At 39.3% G+C, this 20,425-nt stretch overlaps 1 protein-coding gene across 9 annotated transcripts in view; it reads left to right on the plus strand.

Moving 5' to 3' along the window:
• Positions 1-20,425, plus strand: part of CELF2 (CUGBP Elav-like family member 2) — a 1,986,852-nt gene that overhangs the window by 1,544,749 nt on the left and 421,678 nt on the right. For all 9 annotated transcript variants that reach the window (XM_044088293.1, XM_044088297.1, XM_044088292.1 and 6 more), the window contains exon 7: positions 16,809-16,967. In XM_044088293.1, the coding sequence (XP_043944228.1) occupies positions 16,809-16,967 (159 nt within the window). The remainder of the gene's footprint in view (positions 1-16,808; positions 16,968-20,425) is intronic.

Genomic DNA, 20,425 nt, shown 5'->3' on the forward strand with positions numbered 1-20,425 from the left:
GATGGCGTAGCTATAATCTACTCCAATAATTTGTCCATCACTCCTTACCCTAACCCTATCCCTTCCTTTAATAATGCTGAACTTGTAACTGGCCTTCTAAAATTAAACGACCATAAAAATATCTGCATCATCTCCCTCTATATTCCTCCTGTTAACAACACCAATACCCTGGAAGACATCCTCTCCTGGACCTCCTCTAATATTAAACTTGAAACCTATATTATGGGTGATGTAAATATTGACTGGCAAAAAATCATCGACCCTAATTCTACCATTTCAATCTCTTGAATTTCACTCAACTCACTAACTCCATTACTAGGCCCAACAAAACCAACCCCCCAGGCTCCATCCTCGACTGGATCCTGGTATCTCACCCTAACAAAATCTGGTGTCACTCCTGACACATTAGTAGACCAACTCCCTGCCTTCACCCATAGAGCTACACCCTTTTTCTCACATTCCCACCAACTCTTACATACTTGCAACCTCACTAACTTTAACCCTTCTACCTTTTCTGACTCCCTTAAGTTCACTAACTGGAACCCACTAAAAACCCTACCTTTAGACAATGTCATTGACTATTTCAACTCTACATTCTTAACTGTCCTAAATTCCATAGCTCCAATAAGAACAAAAAGAGTTAAAGCTAAAACCGCCCTATGGCTTACCAAAGAAACCATTATGCTACAAAGAGACAAAACCTGGAAAAGCTATCTCCAACATAAACAGCCTGTATTGTTACTTAAATAAAAACAGCTGCGAAACCAAGATAAAAAACAAGTCATTAAAGATAAAAAAAATCCTACTATACCAAACTCCAAATAAATCATGCAAAAATCCCCAAACAGTTCTGGAGCACTATTAATTCCCTCCTCAAGGCTGGTACAAAAAACAACCCATGTCCTGATACTAGTAAATCTGAAAAAGAAATCGCCGAACTATTCAACATCTTCTTCACCTTTTCTGTTGCTTATCTGTTGCTTATCTAATCAAGACCTTCCCCAACAATAACCCTCCACCTCCCTCTGCTCAAGCTTCCTCCTCCTCTTCTACACCCCCTACTTTTGAACGTAAACCTGTATCCACCTACCTTATAAAAAAGCTTCTTTCCAAACTTAAACCTTGCACCAATGCCCCCAACATTCCTTCCTCCTCCTTAAAAATTGCCTCCGATGGTATTGCTCTCCCTATCAGCATCCTGATAAATAGATCACTACTTGAGTCCTATGTACCCATACTATGGCATTTTGCATTTAATCTACCACTCCACAAGGGTGGTAAATACTGTAATGTTTCCAATTTCCGCCCTATAGCCATCCTGTCACCAATCTCTAAACTTCTTGAAAAATGCATACACCTGCAGCTCATGCCATTCCTTACTGAAAACCAGCTTCTCTCTCCTACCCAACACGGCTTCTGCCCTGGACACAGTACCAACACAGTCCTTCTATCCTTCTTACATTCTGTCAATCTAGCTCGAGACTCTGGTAACATAGTTTCAGCTGCTCTACTAGACTTATCTAAAGCTTTCGATGCCATCTCCCACACCCATCTATTAAATCATCTATCGAATCTCTACATCTCCCAGAAAACTCTTTCCTGGTTCTCCAGCTATCTTTCTAACAGGTCCCAAGCTGTCAAATGGGGCCAGGCCTCCACTATTTTCTTCCCCACCCCTACAGGAGTACCCCAAGGTTCCATACTAGGCCCTTTGCTATTTAGCATCTTTATTAACGATTTCTACAAATCCATACCCAAATACCAAAATTGTCCAATATGCAGACTATTCCACTTTGATCTGCTGCGCCTCTAACCTATCTGATTTGCAGTTTCTAACTCAAACTGCCTTCTCAACTACTGAAAACTGGATGCACCAAAACCACCTCTCACTAAACGCTAACAAATCTAAGATTCTTCTATTCACTCCTTCAAAATCTATTCCCATTGATAAAAACTCACTTCAAATTACCAGCCTTAACAAATCCATTATCGAAGTCATTCCCTCTGCCAAACTCCTGGGGGTCACCATCGACAAACACTTAAAATTCAATACTCACATCCAACTTAATATCAAGAAAACTCACATAAAACTCGGCCTACTCTACAGAAACAACCATTTCCTCACTCCCTCCACCAGATAAACTTTGGCCACTACCTATCTCCTCCCCTCTGTTTTGTATGGCGCTCCTCTGCTTACCAATATGTCTTCCACACTCACCTTCAAACTGGAAGTGTGCTACAACAAAATCTCCAGATTCGCTACCAAGGCAAAATCCTCCTCCCATCACTGCACCACCTTACACTCTTTAAATTGGCTTGAACTCCCTAATCAACTTGACTTCCCCCAAATCGTCACAGCCCACAAATTATTATTCCAACCTAGTAGCTGCCCTGCATTATCTAATATCCTACAACCATATATCCCCCCTTAGACTCCTTAGATCTACTCACCAAAACCTTATAATCGTCCAAAAACTCAAGCGCCCAGCTGGTCAGCTTCTACTCTCCTTTTCCCAAGCCAAAAAATGGAATGCCCTGCCCTCTACTCTGAGGACCTGTGACAATCCACACACCTTCAAAACACAACTTCAGTCTTACCTGTTTCTTCACAGGAAATGTAACTGCACTCTTTAACTCATACCTCCCAAGCTCTGCTCCTCCTCCTCTCCTGGCTAACCTTCATACCTTCCTAATTTCTCTCATATACTTTGATTATAAATGTAACTAAACAGTAACATCCAGCCTTTATGCTGTATGCCTGTCTTTCTCTTAAAAAATTTTTAATAGTTACTGTCGCCTCACAGTTAGACGTTGCCTGTTCGATTCTCAGTTAGAGCGTCTTCTGTGTGTCGACGTGCGTGAATGGGCGTTCCTTCATTGAATGTTGTGCATTAGGCCCGGCAAGCCAGCACGTGAAAATCTACTGCCAATCATTAGCGGACCGGAGTTCCGCTGTGGCGACCCCTAACCGGGAAAAGCCGAAAGACACAACTGTCTGTACTGAATGATACCTGTTTTGCCTGTAATACTACCTGTTGATTGTTATACTACCTGTTGACTGTAATACTACCTGTTGACTGTAATACTGCCTGTTGATTGTTATACTACCTGTTGATTGCAATGCATATATTTTTCTTGTAATTCTCTCTGTAATGTAACTTTGTATTGTGGAGCTTTTCTCCCCAGGCCTCCACTGAAAATGGGCTCTCGAGCCCAGTGGACCTCCCCGGTCACCAAACTGGAATAAATAATGCCTTTAAATATTTTATCAAGCAAATTCTTTACTTTAAATAATTTCTTTTTTTTATGCTGAAAAAGTTTGTTTAAAATTTAACATGCATAACAGTAGGCTGGGTTTCCTGGCAAACATTCAAAAATCTTGTCTTACTCAATCCCTCATAATTATATTCCTGGGATATCTCCCGGATACTGTGCTTTTGTTCTACAGAAAAAGTAGACCTATGTCAAAGTCTGTTCCTGTTCCCCCCCCTAGTCCAGGAACTCAGCAAAAGAATTTCTCAGGACTTGTGGATTCATGGCATCTATGATTCTAGTGATTCCTGTGGTCGGATTCCACATCAGAAAGATTCAGTGGTAGCTAACATTTGTGTGGTCTGAACGTCAGCACCACCCTGACTTTTCAAATTCTAATTTTGGAATTTGTAAAAAGAGAAATGCTTTGGTGGGGAGATCAATTTTATCTTAATCCAGGTCTTCCATTTTTCTTTACTTCTCCAAAACAACAGATGCCCTCCAAACTTGCTTGGAGGGACTGTATCTTTGAGTATAATAGGGTCTTTGGAGCAAAAAAGACGGACAAAAACACTTAAATATCAAAGCGATGTTGGCAGTCTTAAATGCACTCTAGATTCTATCATCTGTGGACCCCAGGACCTCTCTACTAACAGTGATATGGTACATAAAGTGGGTGGGCGGACCAGATCATGGCCATTGTAGATGGGAATATAGCAATTCAGCACAGTCTCATTTGACAGCTATCTTACATTCTGTCGGAGCAAAATATCGTGGCCAACAAGCTGAACAGGACCAAGACAGACCCTCATGATGGGAAATTGCACCGGGGGGGGGGGGGCCTTCCAGTATTTGATACAGCTGTGGGGATCACCTCAGATAGATCTGTTCGCTTCCATTTACAGTTTTCAAAATTTTGCTCCAGGACTCCTAGTTATGATATTTGGGTGAATTAGTATCCTCTGGTCTTTCAGGGTTAATCTCTTTGCCATATCAGCATGTCTGCACATGGATTCCCCTTTGAGTGCATTCCCATATCAAGATGTTTGTTATACCTGCCCACCTAGAAAGCAGGTATGTTCCTACTGGGATCTTAATTTTGTTTTGGAAAAATAAACTCTGGCTCTCACTGAGCTAGCTTATCAGGCTGTTTTGAGGTTCTTTGATATCTTCAAGAACAATGTTTCATTTGCAAGCTCTTATTATGGTGGGTCAACCTTTTTCCACAAAGATAGAGTTTCTCTTTGACAATGAATCCTTCATTTATGTATAAAGTAGTATCAGAGTTTACTATGAGCCAAGCAATTAATCTTCTTTTTTTCTTTTCAGAAGCTAAAAAGGAGAGAGATTCTTCATACCCTGGATGTCCACAGACAACTCTGATACAGTCTTGGCTGAACAAAAACCTTCAGAAATTCTGATCAGTTATTAATTTCCTATGAAAGTAAGAAGAAATTACAACTAGTATCAATGCATACAATTTTTAAATGCCTGTCCCATGCTATTTCCTGTTTCTCCCACCATAACATGTCAGTTCCGAGCAGAATTAAGGTACATTTTATTAGGGCCTTGGCTTCTCCAGTTGCTTTTTGGAAACATTAGATTCTAGATGAATTCTAGAGGCAGCAACTTGGTCCTCTGTTCACACTTTCACAAAGCCTACACAATAGACTATTCCTCTAGGTCTAGAGCAGCTTTTGCTAGGACTATTCTTTAGGGGCTCCTGGACCCTCATCCATCCTCCTTCCAAACTTTATAAACATGTGTGTTCTACCTATACTGCAAATGTTATTGGAGCAGTGATCTAATGATGAACATAGTACAGTTTTATAGGTAAACTTACCGTACCAGTAGGTGTTCGAATAGATCACTGCTACAGTAGCTGCTCTCTCCCTCCATCCCATTTATTTTGCTATGTTTTTTTGTTGCCAGGATGAGGACTTTGATTTCTGTTTGCCTACCTAGTATTGTCATTTTTAGGCACACCCAGACTGTTGATTTTCTCTTACATAGCTTGAACTGTCAATGGTCTGGGCATGTGGAAGGTGCACTTTAACTTTGGAAGCTGGCTGGGTGTAGTATCCTAGGTAGGATATTACCCATATAGCTAAGGCTACTGCAGCAGTGGTCTGTTTGAGCATCTACTGTTATGGTAAACATACTTACTTAATATCTTAGGAACAACTGAGTAGTACCGAAGATACTGACACACTGTTAACTGGCTCACTTCCTAAACATAGATACTTCAGTCCTGATATTGCTCAACCAGTTTTTATATTTACTCACTGTTGCTAATGTTCTTTGCTATTTTTAAATTGTCAAGGACCATCCATTGAAAATTGGCACAATCCTGCTAACTTGCGTCTGAAAGAGATCCTCATTAGCATTTTGTTTCATGTAATTGCAACTTTTCTTTTTTTTTTCTTTGTTCAGCTGTTGCAGCCTTTTTCTGAAAGCTTTAAAAAACAACTGTATTATCGAACATAGTAGTTTAGCAGCCCGTTTGATAGAGGTTTAACTAATAGTATGCAGTTTTCTGATTTTTATATAGGAAAGGGATTTTTCTGTAGGTGTAGAGTCACTATACAAGCTAACTTTGAAAGGCTTAAGAGGTCAAGATAGCTAAAGTAACAGATGAACTGTTTTGCTCATGGAAAATATATTCCTTACTCCCTAGCTCAGAGGTGCAGAGAGATAAAACTCTGCACCATAAGTGATATGTGTTTGATCAGAGGCAAAAGTGCTGAAGAGAGATAGTGTGGGAGAGTGTGAGTAAGCTGTTAGGGCTGGCACACCCACCGGTGGTGGGGGTGGGAGGTAGCTTGCCACACCTGAAAGAATGCAGGTATATCACTTGTAACATGTAAAGCCTAGCTTGTTTACACTGCAGGTGGTGTGCCACTTGGTCGAAAGGTGCTATATTGTACTGCCTTTATTTCAAATGTTGCATTGTTGTAATGTTTTTATTCCCTCTGCATTGATCCTTTTTTTGGCTAGCCATTTTAAGCCTAGCCAATTATCCCTTGTGAGACTCCAACCCTGCACCTTATGTTTGCAAGGCAAACACCTTAACCATTAGGTCACCCTCCCAACAAAAAGTCCCTGCAAGGCTTGAATCCAGGAGCCTGCACACCATAGGCACTGTGATTTACCACTAAGCCACCTCTGCTCATGTATTAACTTTTCTCTCTCGCTTCTATTTTTCCCATCCCATTTCCTGCCCAACTATTTCCTTATCGCTTCAGACAGTGAAAGTCTGATGCAGCTGGTCAACCTACAATCGGGGCTCTCCTCTCCTCCCTGAAATAAGGACCAACTCTAGATAATTATTTTAATAAATAAAAGTATGTCAAGGTTTTTTTTTTAGCTTTTAATTTCTGCTATACTAATCTGTAAAGCTAACACCTCCTTGGGAGCACGTTACCAAACATCGCCAGCTATCCATACCCATTGTAGCCTTGTTTTAACATAGTCTCAGATTCCATAGCAGTCCATAAGACCCCTGGCTTTCTTATGTAAATCCCTGCCCCTCAAAACTCTGTGGCTACTAACAGGTTTGTCCCCAGAACAAACTAGTCCCTTACAGGCTTACCAGCAGCCTCGGTTTACCTGACTCTCAAAAGTGACCCTGCAGACTGATTGTCTGTTTTAGCAAGGTACCTACGAACCTGCTGTAGCCCCGCTTTCACCTCCCCCCCATATAATTTCCTTTATTCTCATCCCTCCTTACAAACTTCACCTCTTCCTATTCCTGGTAAAACTCTCACCTGCCTCTCACCTCCCTCATTTGTCAAAATTTTTGACTCAAGCTACTCCTTTCTCACTCCCCTTAACGGAATCCTCCTCCCTAAATCTTTTCCCGTCACCTTTCTTTAATACTTTAACTTTTTCCTCCCTCTTATTCAACTCACTCTCATCCCAGCATGCCTTTCTCAATCCAGACCTTTCTCTCCTTGCCGCACTTTCTCCTTCATTATACTCTTACCTCTTACAACTCCCACGTAACACCTACACATTTTTCCCCTACAAGCACCTTCCACTCATCCTCTGCAATCCTTTCCTATCTGCCCATCTATTCTTCCTCTAAATACTCGCCTCTCTAAAATCAAAAGATCTCCTTTCCCCACCACCTCATTCAAACAAAAAAAAACAAAGTACCTGCTATATAAACAATACCTAATCTCAAAGTCTGTACTTCAATCAGGTGACATTCATCCAAACCCAGGTCCTAACCCTCTCTCTCCACCCAATAATGTTAATTTTCCAAATATAGCCAGCACCACTCCTACTAAAAAAAGGTATTATTTTACTCCTTGAATCTTAGGAGTATCCTAAATAAAATTAGTGAATTCCACATCAGAATGCCTAACCACACCCCTGATATAGTTACCATGACTGAAACCTGGCTAAAACCGCAAAACCATGACAGTGATATCCTCCCCCCAGGAAATAATATATTTAGACTAGACAGACAAAAGATAAAAGGGGGAGGAGTAGCTATTGTGTATTCTTATCATTTTACTCTCGCTAGTCTGAACAAACCCACTCCCTCCTTTTCACCTGCTGAACTCCTGATGGCTAATTTAAACTTAACTATACCACCATCACAGTTGTAGCTGTCTATATTCCCCCAGAAGACAACATTACTCTTCTAGAAAACATTCTGTCTTATCTTTCTCAAAACATTCATAATGAAACCATCCTTCTTTTGGAGGTAAATATTAATTGGCTTACTCTTCAGGCACCTAACAGTACTTCATTCATAAATTTATATGGTTTTGTACAACTAATCTCAACACCCACTCATACCAACAAATCACATCTACCCAGCTATCTCTTAGACTGGATTTTAGTTTCTGATCCCCAAAAATACCATGATCCTGAGACCCTACCTGACTCCCCAAGCGATCACTCCCCAGTAAAAGTTCTCAGACACACCTCCTACTTCACTAGTCCTGACAGATGCATAACATGTCGCAAACTTTCCACCTTTTGTCCTGAGACCTTTAATGCCCTTCTGTCTAGAATAAACTGGAAACACCTAACCCTACAACCCTAAATGAAGCTGTCCACTCATTCATCTCTAACTTTCTTGACATCCTTAACTCATTTGCCCCTCTCTGCACTGTCCGGAATAAATCTAATATATCCCCTTGGTTAACCAATGCTACTCACACCTTAATAAAAACCAGAGACAGGACATGGAAAATGTGGATGAAAACCAAGCTTCCTACCCATCTACGAACATATAAAGAACTTAGAAACATGGCCAAAAAACATTAACAAAGACAAAAAGGATTTGTATTTTAAGATCCAATCCCAAAAAAATCTGGAACTCTATAAATCAAATTCTCATCCCAGTAACCCTTCTTCTCCCAACCCCTGCCCAAGCAACACACCTGAAGAAACAGCTGCCATATTCAATACCCATTTTATTGAATCTATATCAAAGATGATAAACTCCTTCCCCTCTCCTACGAATACTAATAACTCTTCGAAATCCTCTCATTCACTGAATCCTTCTACAACTTTATCTTTTAATACTGTGCCTACTAGTTATATTAAATCCTTACTCCCTAAACTGAAACCTTGCTCCTCTTCTGCTGACAAGTTGCCTCCCTATTTCCTGCAGGTAGCAGCAGAATCCCTGACTATCCCTGTATCTATCTTAATAAATCACTCCATCTCAGAATCTAAAGCCCCTTCTAGCTGGAAATAATTCTACACCTTACCTATACATAAAGGAGGTAACTCCACTGACATCTCAAACTGCAGATGTATCGCAATCCTCTCACCTCTCAGAAATATTGGAAAAATGCATACATAAGCAAGTCATGCAATATCTACTTCAAGAAAACTTGCTTACACCCACCCAGCATGGATTCCGCCCCAAGCACAGTACTTCAACTGCTCTAATATCCTTCACTAATACTATTTCTCTAGCCAGAGACAACAAACGTGTCTCTTGCCTATTCCTTGACCTCTCTGAATTCTTTGATACAGTCTCCTATTATCTTCTAACCAAACTGACTAACCTTAATTTCTCTACTTCTACTGTTACCTGGTTTTCCAGCTATCTCACTGACTGACAATCGGTGAAATGGCTTTCAGCTCTCTCCCCACCGCTCCCAGTGAAAATGGGCGTCCCTCAAGTATCTATCATTGGCCCATTACTTTTCAATATATTCACCAATCTACTCTATACCTCTTGCCCCCAGTCATCCCTATGCAGATGACTTTACAGTCATCACTATTGCTGACACTCCCTCAGACCTTATTGCTGCTACTCAAGCATCTTTTGACTTTATTGAAACATGGTTCTGTGACAACCAGCTAATCCTGAACCCTAAGAAAACTAAACTCTTACTTCCCAAAAACTACTCCCATCTTAAATCAGCTGTTTCTATACTGTCCCTCAATAACACTTCCATCAATGTTGAACTCAGTACAAAACTTCTAGGAGTAACAGTAGATGACCAACTTAAATTCGATTTACACATGAATAACTGTATTAAAAAGACACACCTTAAACTTGGACTTCTTTACCATAACAAAAGGTTTTTAACAAACAAAGCTAAAGTAGCCCTCTCTTATGCATACCATCTACCTAGCCTATTATTTTTTTTGTGAAATTCTCACTAATCGTAACTCTACACCTAGCTAAACTTGAATCAACCTACAACAAGGTTTTTAAATTTGCTGCACATCACACCTGTAAATCCCATCATTGTCACTCACTCACTCACTCACTCACTCACTCACTAAGACACTTAGACTGGTTGGAACTACCCCACCTGCTCCTTCTCTCTCAACTACAAATAATTCACTCAGTTCTATACCTGCAATCCTTCTGCCCTAGCCTATCCCCCTCTCATCTCTCAATATTGCCCCACTAGGTCTCTACGTAGCTCTGACCAAAACCTGCTATAAATATATAAACCTAAGACCAAAACTGGATGCAACCTATACAGCTACAATCCTACCATGTCATGGAAAAACTCCCATTAGAAATCTGGTCCCTCAAACACCCTAATCAATTCAAAACAGCTACCAGAAAATACCTAAAAACTCACTGGTCCTGCCACTGGAACCATCCTCCTTAAACAACCAGCTTGTCTTGTAGACTCTTAGCTTACTCTTTTGGTAGGATCTGTTCTTGCCTCTTCATCTGACTAAGAATCTAAACTTTCAGTCTTATTAGTTATAACCTCTGTAAGGTATCACTCTACTTGTCCATCTTTCTTCTCCTCCACTGATTTTCCTATATTTTGACTGACAACAGAATTTTTTTGTATGAATCATGGCTGTATTATCAATGTTTGTGTACCTAAGTTTTTCTTTTATTCTGTGCTTATAGTGTATAACACTAGAGCTGTGACCTTCTACTTCTGATAACTATACATACATTGTATCTCTGCATTGTAAAATAGTGAGGCTTATTATCTATTTTTATGTATTTTTTATTTTTTATTTTTATTTCTGTATTATTTCTGTTTAACAAATAGTGTTACTGTGGAGCTTTTCTCCCTGGGCCTCTGCTGAAAAAGGGCTGCACACCTCAGTCGGACAAACCCGCTCAACAAATGTAAAATAAATTAATAAAAAAGGTTGCAGGTATGCAGCACTGCATATGTACCCCTCAAGACAGCTGTACCGGAACTTGCAAGGCTGTTACTGGAGTTGGAGTTGGGGTAGGACCCCCATAGGATATGCACACTTGCTAATTCCCTAACACAAAGAGAAGAACCCTAGCAAGTATGGTAAGTGCAACGGCCCAAAAAGATACAATCCATGTAAGAAAAGTAGGACAGCACAAAGTGGTGTAAAATATCTTCTTTAATTATGGCATATAGGCAAAGAAACAATTACAGAACTCCAAGAACCAGACTGGTTTCGGCTGTATAAAGCCCACTGAAGAAGGCTTTATATAGCCGAAACTGGTCTGGTTCTTGGATTTTTGTGATTGTTTCTTTGCCTATATGCCATAATTAAAGAAGATATTTTACACCACTTTGTGCTGGCCTACTTTTATTACATACATTAATTCCCTATCACCTCACTCTTAGCTCAGCCAGGGAATAAATGGGCCAGAGGCCTCTTGTCCTGGTGATGGAATGAATAACTCAGTTTTGTGCAAGAAGGGAAACCATTGGGACGATCCAGCAGACAAAATGTGTATATGTGTATGTATATATATATGTATATATATATATATATATATATATATATATATATATATATATATATATATATGTATATATATATATATGTATATATATGTATATATTTATATATATATATATATATATATATATACATATGTATGTATATATATATGTATATATATGTATATATATATATATATATATATATATATATATATATATATATATATGTATATATATGTATATGTATATATATATATATATATATATATATATATATATATATATATATATATACACATATGTATGTATATATATGTGTATATATATATATGTATATATATGTGTATATATATATATATATATATATATATGTGTGTGTATATATATATATATATATATATATATATGTGTATGTATGTATATATATATATTCGTTATTGTCCAAATGTTAAATATTTGTGAAAAATAATTGTTTAGAATATTGAGACTAAGCTGCAGCCCCACACTGTCAGCATATAAAATGCCTACTATACCAACACAGAGGTTCTGAAGAATCTACCTTCAAAAGTGTCATCTGTTCCTCAGGAAGCCATAAGCTGTACATATCACATGCCACATAGACCTACAACTAAACTTGGTAAGTTGTACATAAACAGTCATCATAACATGAGAGCTGGATAAGTCCATAATGACAAAATCACTATGGTTAATATTGAATCAAGCCAGACTAAAATGATAAGGCAGCAAATCTGAGCTAGCAGTCCACAAGACATTTGGGTGTCTGCGTAAAGCCAACTCATTTCTCATTGTATTTTGTGTTGAGCTTTTAGCACTGTCGCATCTGCTCAGAATAGAAATGAAGGACATCTCATTTAGGTTAAGAATGATTAAAAGTAGTTATTATCTGATCATTGATCATGTTGGAATTATATTCTGCGTGTCCTCCTTGAGTGTGCAACTGATATGGTACTATGGTCAAACATACTGACAAGCCTCAGAAAAGCACGTCTAATTAGCAAATCCACTCATTACCTCATATGACATCTGAATATGAAGGCAGAATTTTCATTCAGATATTGACTAAGGAGATTCTAATATAGACCAGGAGATTTGCTTCCTATCAGTACTGAAGTAAGATGTGCAGCAAGTGAGGGAGTTTACAGCTGTTATACTTCACCCATCTCACATGGCAGTACAAGTGCTGCATTCATTCATTTTTCTAATTACCTGCATATTCTATTTCAGGGTCATGAGGAACCAGGCATGTGTCCTGGCATTCAGTGGATGCAAGACAGAGTGTTATACAAGACAGGGTACTAGCCCGTCACAGGGCACACACAAGTACACGTACAAACAACTTGAAAGATTGCCATTTTATCTATGATCTGTGGGAGGAAACTAAAACACCAGCTGTGAAAAGTTTAATGTGATACTGAAGCTAGAAAAAGTGAGACAAACTGCTGTCTTACAAACTTAGCATATTCAAAATCGAACAGTGGTGCAGAAGCCATATGGAATATCTTATAGATTGATTGTTGGTTTTTAGGCATTTATAACTCAAGTGTATGAGGTTGGGCTTTTAGCATCCAGAAATCAGGAGTACGTATCACATAGCTGTAACTTAATACCAAAAATAAATAAAAGTTGGGAAGTTTCTGTGCATAGGCACTGCAAAAAAACCTCACTGGTTCATCTACTTATGCTTTTGTGTAAATAGATCTCCCGACCAGCTGTCTTTTAATTGGCTTCTGGTTTGGGAAACTTGTTTTCCCCCACTGTAAAAGCCACAGTCAGGCACCTTTTTTGATTACAAGTTTACCAAACTAGCAAGACAATGTGTTATTTGCATTGCTTGTACCCGCTGTTGTGAAACTTTGGAGCATTTAGATGGTAGGATATCCAGAATAAACATCACCCTGTGGAGTGAGGTTTGCAGTATCAGTGTCATCATCAGGAAGTTATGGGGTGCAACTGGTGCTTCAGCAGGGTTTATGCATCAACAACTATCCAGAGATATGACATCTACATGATGATTTTGTTTTACAGGTATGAGTTAACCATTCCCTACATTTCTTCACATCTTTTTAGATGTAAAACTTCAATTTTAGTCAGATTATTTTTTAATTTTTAACTATAGGTTTTGCTCTAGAAGTTGAAGAGGGTGTAGTAGAAATAGAAGAGCTAGCTGCCTGCAATTTATTGTGCTTCAAATATGCTAGCAAGTTTCTAACTCTACCGGCTAGCTTTTTAAAGTGACATTATTCAAATGCCTCATAGGTTCATAGGAGGTCACTAGGCTAGCGGCCCTACAGCCTTTATAAGCTAGCCATGTTAATCCCAGGTTGCCCCAATTATCCTTGTTTAGATGGATGTACTTTACAAATCAGTGCCACCTACCCCTGTCCATGAGGGACATGGGTGCCATCCCCTGGGGTGAATCACCCATCCATTTGTCCAGTTTGCACTTGAATAGGGTAATTGAGGAGCTCTGCTTCACATGAATTGGAAGTTTATTCCAGAGCGGTGGCAATCTCTGGGAGACGTACCTGTCTCTATAGCATGTTGTGTTAATGTCACTGGCAAGGTTGAGATCCCTTGAGCGGGTGATTGTAGTGCCATTTGATTTGCGGATGTGCACCATTTCCATCAGGTCTTGGTCAGAGAATGCCCTGTAGGTCAGGCACAAGTGGCCTCAGTAGCCTATATGATACAGAGTACAGTGACAAGGCTTTCAGTCTATCCATATAGGTCATGGTTTGGAGGCCTTGTATCTTGTTAGTGAGAAACCTTTGTGGTCTTGAGAGGTGCTGTCAGTATTGCATTTAGTGGGGAATTCCGCTTTGCTAAATGAGATAATAGTGCACTTTTTTGCATTTAGTTATAGACTGTGACTGTGGCACAAGTCGTTTGTTTGTGTTAGCCCACCTGTAATATGTTAACATCATTGTGGGATTCAATGATTACTCCTAGTTTACAGTCATCAGTGAACTTCCGAGAAATAGATTCCAAATAGTAAAGGCCCAGTACAGATCCTTGAGGTACGCCGCTAGTGACAGGTCTACTGGTAGAGGTGGAGTCGCCATCTTAGACAGTGTGTTTTCTGTTGGTGAGCCAGTTAACTACCCATCTAGTGATGTAAGTGTCAACACCTAGCTGGGAGTGTTTTTCAATGATACCCAAGTGGGGGTTTGTATCAAAGCTTTGGCTAGGTCCAAATAGGCGGTATGCACTGTCTTACCTACAGCCAGGGCTTTGGTGACCTTCTCAAAGAAGTCTACCAGGTTCAATAAGCACAGTCTACCCTTAACGAAGAAACAGGGTTGGGTCTAGAGTTTGAAGGTCGCCTATGTCCTTGTTGATTAGGTCCATAATGATTCTTTCCATGGCCTTGCAGATGAGGCCGGTTAGACTTTTGGGTCTGTAGCTCCCAGGGTCAGTTGATGGCCCCCCTTTATGCAAGAGGATTACTGTTGCTGTTCTCCATTCTGCTGGTACAAAGCCAGTTTTCAGGCTGTGCTTAAAGAGAAAGGCAAGTGCGTTAGGTAGGTCCTGTTTTAGATTGCGTAGTAAGCAACCTGGGATGTTATCTGGTCTCACTGAGGCTGTATTTTTGGCCTTGTAGAGTGCAGATATGACTTGGATCTCCAGAGTTATTAGGTAGAGAACTGGTGTCAAGTATGCTTTGGAGTATGGCTGGTGGGGATAGTGGGGTGAAGTTTTCACCAAATCTGTCAGCTAGCAAGTTGGTAATTTCCTCTGGTATAGTGTGAGTGGTACCATCTACTACCAGTTTGGCACACAGCGAGACTTTTTCCAAACACTGGAAACAAAATCTTTTGAAGGAACCTTGATGCCACAAGAGCACTTGTTGCTTATACAAGGATGTCATTAATAACAGCCACAATTACAAATGAACTTTGCTTAAGTTTGTAAAATTTGAGATTAAAATTGAAACAGAAATGCTGCACTTAGCATTGCCAAGATGTAAGGATGTTTTGATTGCCAAGATATAGGGATGTTTTGTTTTCCATTAGGACAAGTACTTTGCTAAAGAAAGCTGAAGTTGGTGCTATAAAGTGCAAAACCATTGCAGGCTTATACAAAGCTTTGTACTTATTGCAATTTATAATTAAACGAGAAAGGTGAGAATATCCAAATATTTTTACCGACTAATTAATCCTTCTGAGATCTACTGTTAGGTGAGTACATTACTCAGCTTTACTATTGGACCCCCTCTCCACCGCAGGCAAAGATCACTATATAGGGGATCATGCCCTCATGTCTCTCTCTCGTCTTTAAAGTTCATGCCACACTGATCATTCTGGGCCATTACGTAGTATTCCTTCCATCTTGATGATTCTGGGCTATTACCTTCATCTTCCATCCACTGCAGGAGCCCCTTAAAGTGAGATGTAAACTTTGTGTACTTATCATATCAGTAAGCTTTTGAGGTGAGCCGTCAGCATTATGCACCTTATCTCTTTCTGTGCATTAAGACCACCTGCAAGTAAGCATCCAAGTTTTTAGTGGTACAAGTCTTTGTAGTTTGTGTGCTTTCTTGCAGGTGTGCAACCATTTCTCAAGATATGTTATTAAGGAGATGTGATGCTATGTTCAGGCCAATGGAGCTTGAAATTAGGAGGCATGTGATAGAGCACGGAAGGATGTAGCCATGTATGCTACCTACTGATGGGAGTAGGGGGCCCTCTTTAAGGTCATTTGATTAGTAATAGTATTCATTTTTTTATCTGTTTTATATGGGCTGAACAACCAAGATGAAAAAGAAGACTGCATTTCTGAAAGGGGAAGTTTATAAGATGCTAAAATTCAGCTGGCACTTGAGGATTTAGCTTCTGCTGTTAGTATTGTTAACTGTGCTTTTATTGGATAACAAAGCGTTAGATTCCATATTTTAATATACAGACATAAGTGCACAATTACACATTAGAAAAGTTAATGTAAAGCTTTTCATATTTAATGTGTTTTGTCTGGTCTTTCTGGCTCTGTCTTCCATGCATCTACTTTTTTTATTCCATTGCTAACAAGACAGCTTTGTTGTCATGTGTGGATTAATTAGTTCTAAGGTTATACTGCTTTGTAGAATTCTGTTTTGCGAAGATCAGTCTTAATGAGTTGCTAATGCTTTTAAACCATAAACTGTCTAAATGTCGAAGTCATGGGCTCATTAAAACAGCTTCTTGGAAATCAGAAGAACGGAATGTTGTTTACCTTGAGATGTTAATGATCTGTTTGAAGATGGGTTGTCTGTTTTGTTTAAGCTGTCTGATCACACATTTTTCATCCAGAATGCCAAAACAGGTGTATTCAATTCCTAATGGCAATGATATGTTCACTTTTAAAATTTGCCACATTTTTCCTTGACAACAGGGCTGCTCTTCGCCAATAGTAGTAAAATTTGCAGACACACAAAAGGATAAGGAGCAGAGGCGTCTACAGCAACAGCTGGCACAGCAGATGCAACAGCTAAATACTGCCACCTGGGGGAACCTTACAGGCCTTGGAGGACTCACACCTCAGTACTTGGCTGTAAGTAGTTGAATACCTCGGTTAGTAACAGAATTAAGCAAAGGTTTTCATGACATCAAAATCTGATTTCTTAATGTCCGGTTCACTTGAATTTTGTTGATGGATGCATGTATTTTGATTACAAAATATGCAGTGTTCTGTGTTGTATATACAAAGGACATTTGCAGTTTGGATATGGCTTATTTTCTGACATGTTCCTATTTTGTAGTAAAAAGAAATGACGCTATGTTCATAAGAAAATGATGTACTGTTGGTTCACATTAGTTATTGAATCATTATTACAGATTACCGTATATTTTAGTATTGTTAACCTTTTCTTCTGTTTTTGTGGGTATGGGGAGAGGGTAAACCAGAGTGTTTTGCACTCTGTAGTCTTTAAAAACAGGGCATATAATGAACCTGATTATGTTTGAAAGGATTCACTGGTAGTATTAAGGAGCTGGATTGATGAATCCTCCTGTTTCCTGACACAAAGTTAAGGATGGGCATACCTATAATGAGGGAAAAGTAAGTAGCCTTGATATTGCTAAATACTTTGAGTAGCAAAAGAGGCTGGATTCTTTCCAGTGAATCCTCATGACGCTGCAGAAGCAGTAAATTCCACATGTAAATAAGCTTTATTGTGTAAACCAGTTTATGCAGCTCATAAAAATTAACAAAGAAAGTAGTACATTCTGCAGCGTAATACTTTTCAAAAAAATGTTCAGTGCCAGCTGCCGTTTCCCATGCCAGTCCATGTTTGAACATGCGCATTTACTAGATGATTGTATAAAAGCAGTATTGTTGGAAGATGAATGCTGGTGGGAGCAGTACGTTAGGGTTGTAGGATTTGGTAAAGTGACATTTGCTGACATTTAATTTTTTTTTAAATTGACATAGTTTAAATAGTTTCCCCAGCAGGTGGCTACTTTCAGAATACAGTAAAACAACATCAACATCTTCCATAATCTCTCATTCAGGGAGCCTTGCCCTTTGATTCCACCCCCCCCCCCATTTTTTGCAGTCAATGTGGATCACTTCATTTTATTTTGTTCAGTGAAATTCAGTTATCTCATTGCATTGATGATTTTAATACTGGGATGATGTACAAACTCAAATGCTTTTTGTAAGTGTACATATAAAAAAATACCCCTACTCTTTAGCTGTCTTTTGTAAAACCTTTTTATTTTAACAAGAACTGTTGAATCTATCAGCAGACAAATTTTGCATTTATTTCATGTTTCGTAAAATTGTTTTGAGTTGAGCAAGTTATGGAAGCTAACATACTCCTCCCACCCTGATTTCATGTAAACTGGATAACCAGTGAAAAAAATGTATTTTTTGGTTGGGGGGGGGGGGGGTAGCTGTCTGTCATCAGCCATGACCTGGAATGGCTTTTCAGTGTTCTGCTTCAACATCCCAACATCCCAAGCACCTGTCTTATTTTATCCCTCATAGTCTAGGGCCCACAAGCCTTTGTGTAAATATCCAGAGATGAGATGGAGGGGAGATCAGGGCAACCCAGTATGGCAACATCCTTATAGATGCAAGCTTTTTGTTATGCCCTACCCATTGTACTGTTCACTACTCAGTGTGTAAATGTCACGTGTGCTATAGGACTTACATCACACAGTCTCTGCTGAGAGCTTGCCACTCCTGAATAGTATAGCCCTCCTCTCCCACAAGAATATAAGAAAGCTAGCAAAAATATCCCTCTATCCCCATCTCTTTGACCACTTTCTCAAGAAATTGCTCTGCTGTATGGCTTACCCAGTATTTCCGTGTTAGAAAAGTGCTGATATTTTGGAAGACCTCTTTCTTTTAAGGTTGATTATTGAATAGTCTTGTCTAATGCAAACAGTATTTTCTTATAGTGATTGGGTTACATTTTCAAACAGTGATACAGACGTTGCCGCCTCACAGCAAGAGGTTTTCCGGTTCGATCCTCGGCTGGGGTGCCTTCTGTGTGGAGTCTGCATGTCCTAATTGTGGTTGCGTGGTTTTCTTCCGAGTGCTTCGGTTTCCTTCTACATCCCAAAGACATGCTGTAGGTCAATTGGGTACTCTAAATTGGCCCTAGGCATGAGTGCGTGCGTGTGTATACCTTCCATGTAAGGTTTGGTGCCGGGCTGGCAACTTGACACCGTAAAACTCCACTGCCAATCATGAGCGGACAGGTGATCCTCTGTGGCAACCCCTAACCGGGAAAAAGCTGAAAAAAGAAGAAGATACAGAAATCTACACAGAGTCATTCTGCAACATCTTTCTGTGCCGAGGCTATATTAAACTTAAGTTGCATTAGACAGCAGTACATCACGTAGAACTGAAAAAGCCTTGTTCAGTTGCTAGCACCAGATAGCTCATCTTGACCCAGTGGAAGACGTAACTTGCTGTGTTTTTCATTCAGAGCTTAAAATCTAAGTTTCCAAGTTAGGGATTGTCCTACATGCCTCCCATTCAAGATGGTTGATTCATCAGTTGTTTTGTGACGGTAACAAATCCTTGAGATTCAGCAAAATCAAGTTCATTAATTCTTGAAAACTTGACTAGTGAACTTTGTTTTAAGTGGTATTGCATTATTCATCCATAGCTTGTATCAATTTTATCTATCATGACTATTCTAAATTTTTGTGAGGTAATTTACCTGTTGTAGTTTAGTGCAGATGTGACTGCTTCCCCAGCTACATTTTATAAACTGTCATTAAACGACCATAATTTGGTTTTATAGAACAAGCAATACAATGACATGATCCAGTCAAGCTGTTTCAGTATTTATCTTTCAAGTTAACACACAACAAAGTCTTAAGCAAAATGATTCGAACATTAGAAGCATGTGGTGTGCTGAATATTAGCTGTAGAAAAGGTGAGCATGAAACATGTTCAAGTATAGATCACTATTGCAGTAGCCTAAGTTATATTGGTGCTACCCCACTGCAACCGTCCAGCTAACAAAAGTTAAGGACTCCTACTATGTGCGCCAACTGTCAGGAGTGCAGCCAAAGTTCCATAAAAAAGATGAAGTGCAATTCAGAGCTTGTTTGCTGCTGAAGTGTGCGCTCCTTAGTCATGTCCTGTAAAAATATACCCATTTGAGGAAACCTTCCACTAACTTTAATTTTATGAAGAAAACTTGAGTTTTTCTATGAATGTGTTTAGCTAGGAAACAGAATGCTTTTGAACTGCCATTGCATTGCTATGGTAGTTGTTAAGTAAATGCTTGTACGAACTTTCTGTGAGGAAGAATTTTACTTTTGAAAGCAATTTTACGTAGATTGTGAACTTTTGTGTGTTTGGGGCAGAGTACTGTGCTTATGGGGAACAGTCGTCAGTCTCTTGATTACATTCAGAACACTTCTTTACATTACAGTTTACCAACCTTGTCCAGGACCTTTTCCCCACTTTCGACGCTCTCTTCCTTGCTTGCCTTAAAGAAGAGCAGCACCCACAGACTGAAAATAACATGTTTATTTCATCATGTC

The sequence above is a fragment of the Protopterus annectens genome, chromosome 11.part0 (assembly GCF_019279795.1).
Source record: "Protopterus annectens isolate FY-2018-M chromosome 11.part0, PAN1.0, whole genome shotgun sequence".
Classification (NCBI taxonomy): Eukaryota; Metazoa; Chordata; order Ceratodontiformes; family Protopteridae; genus Protopterus; species Protopterus annectens.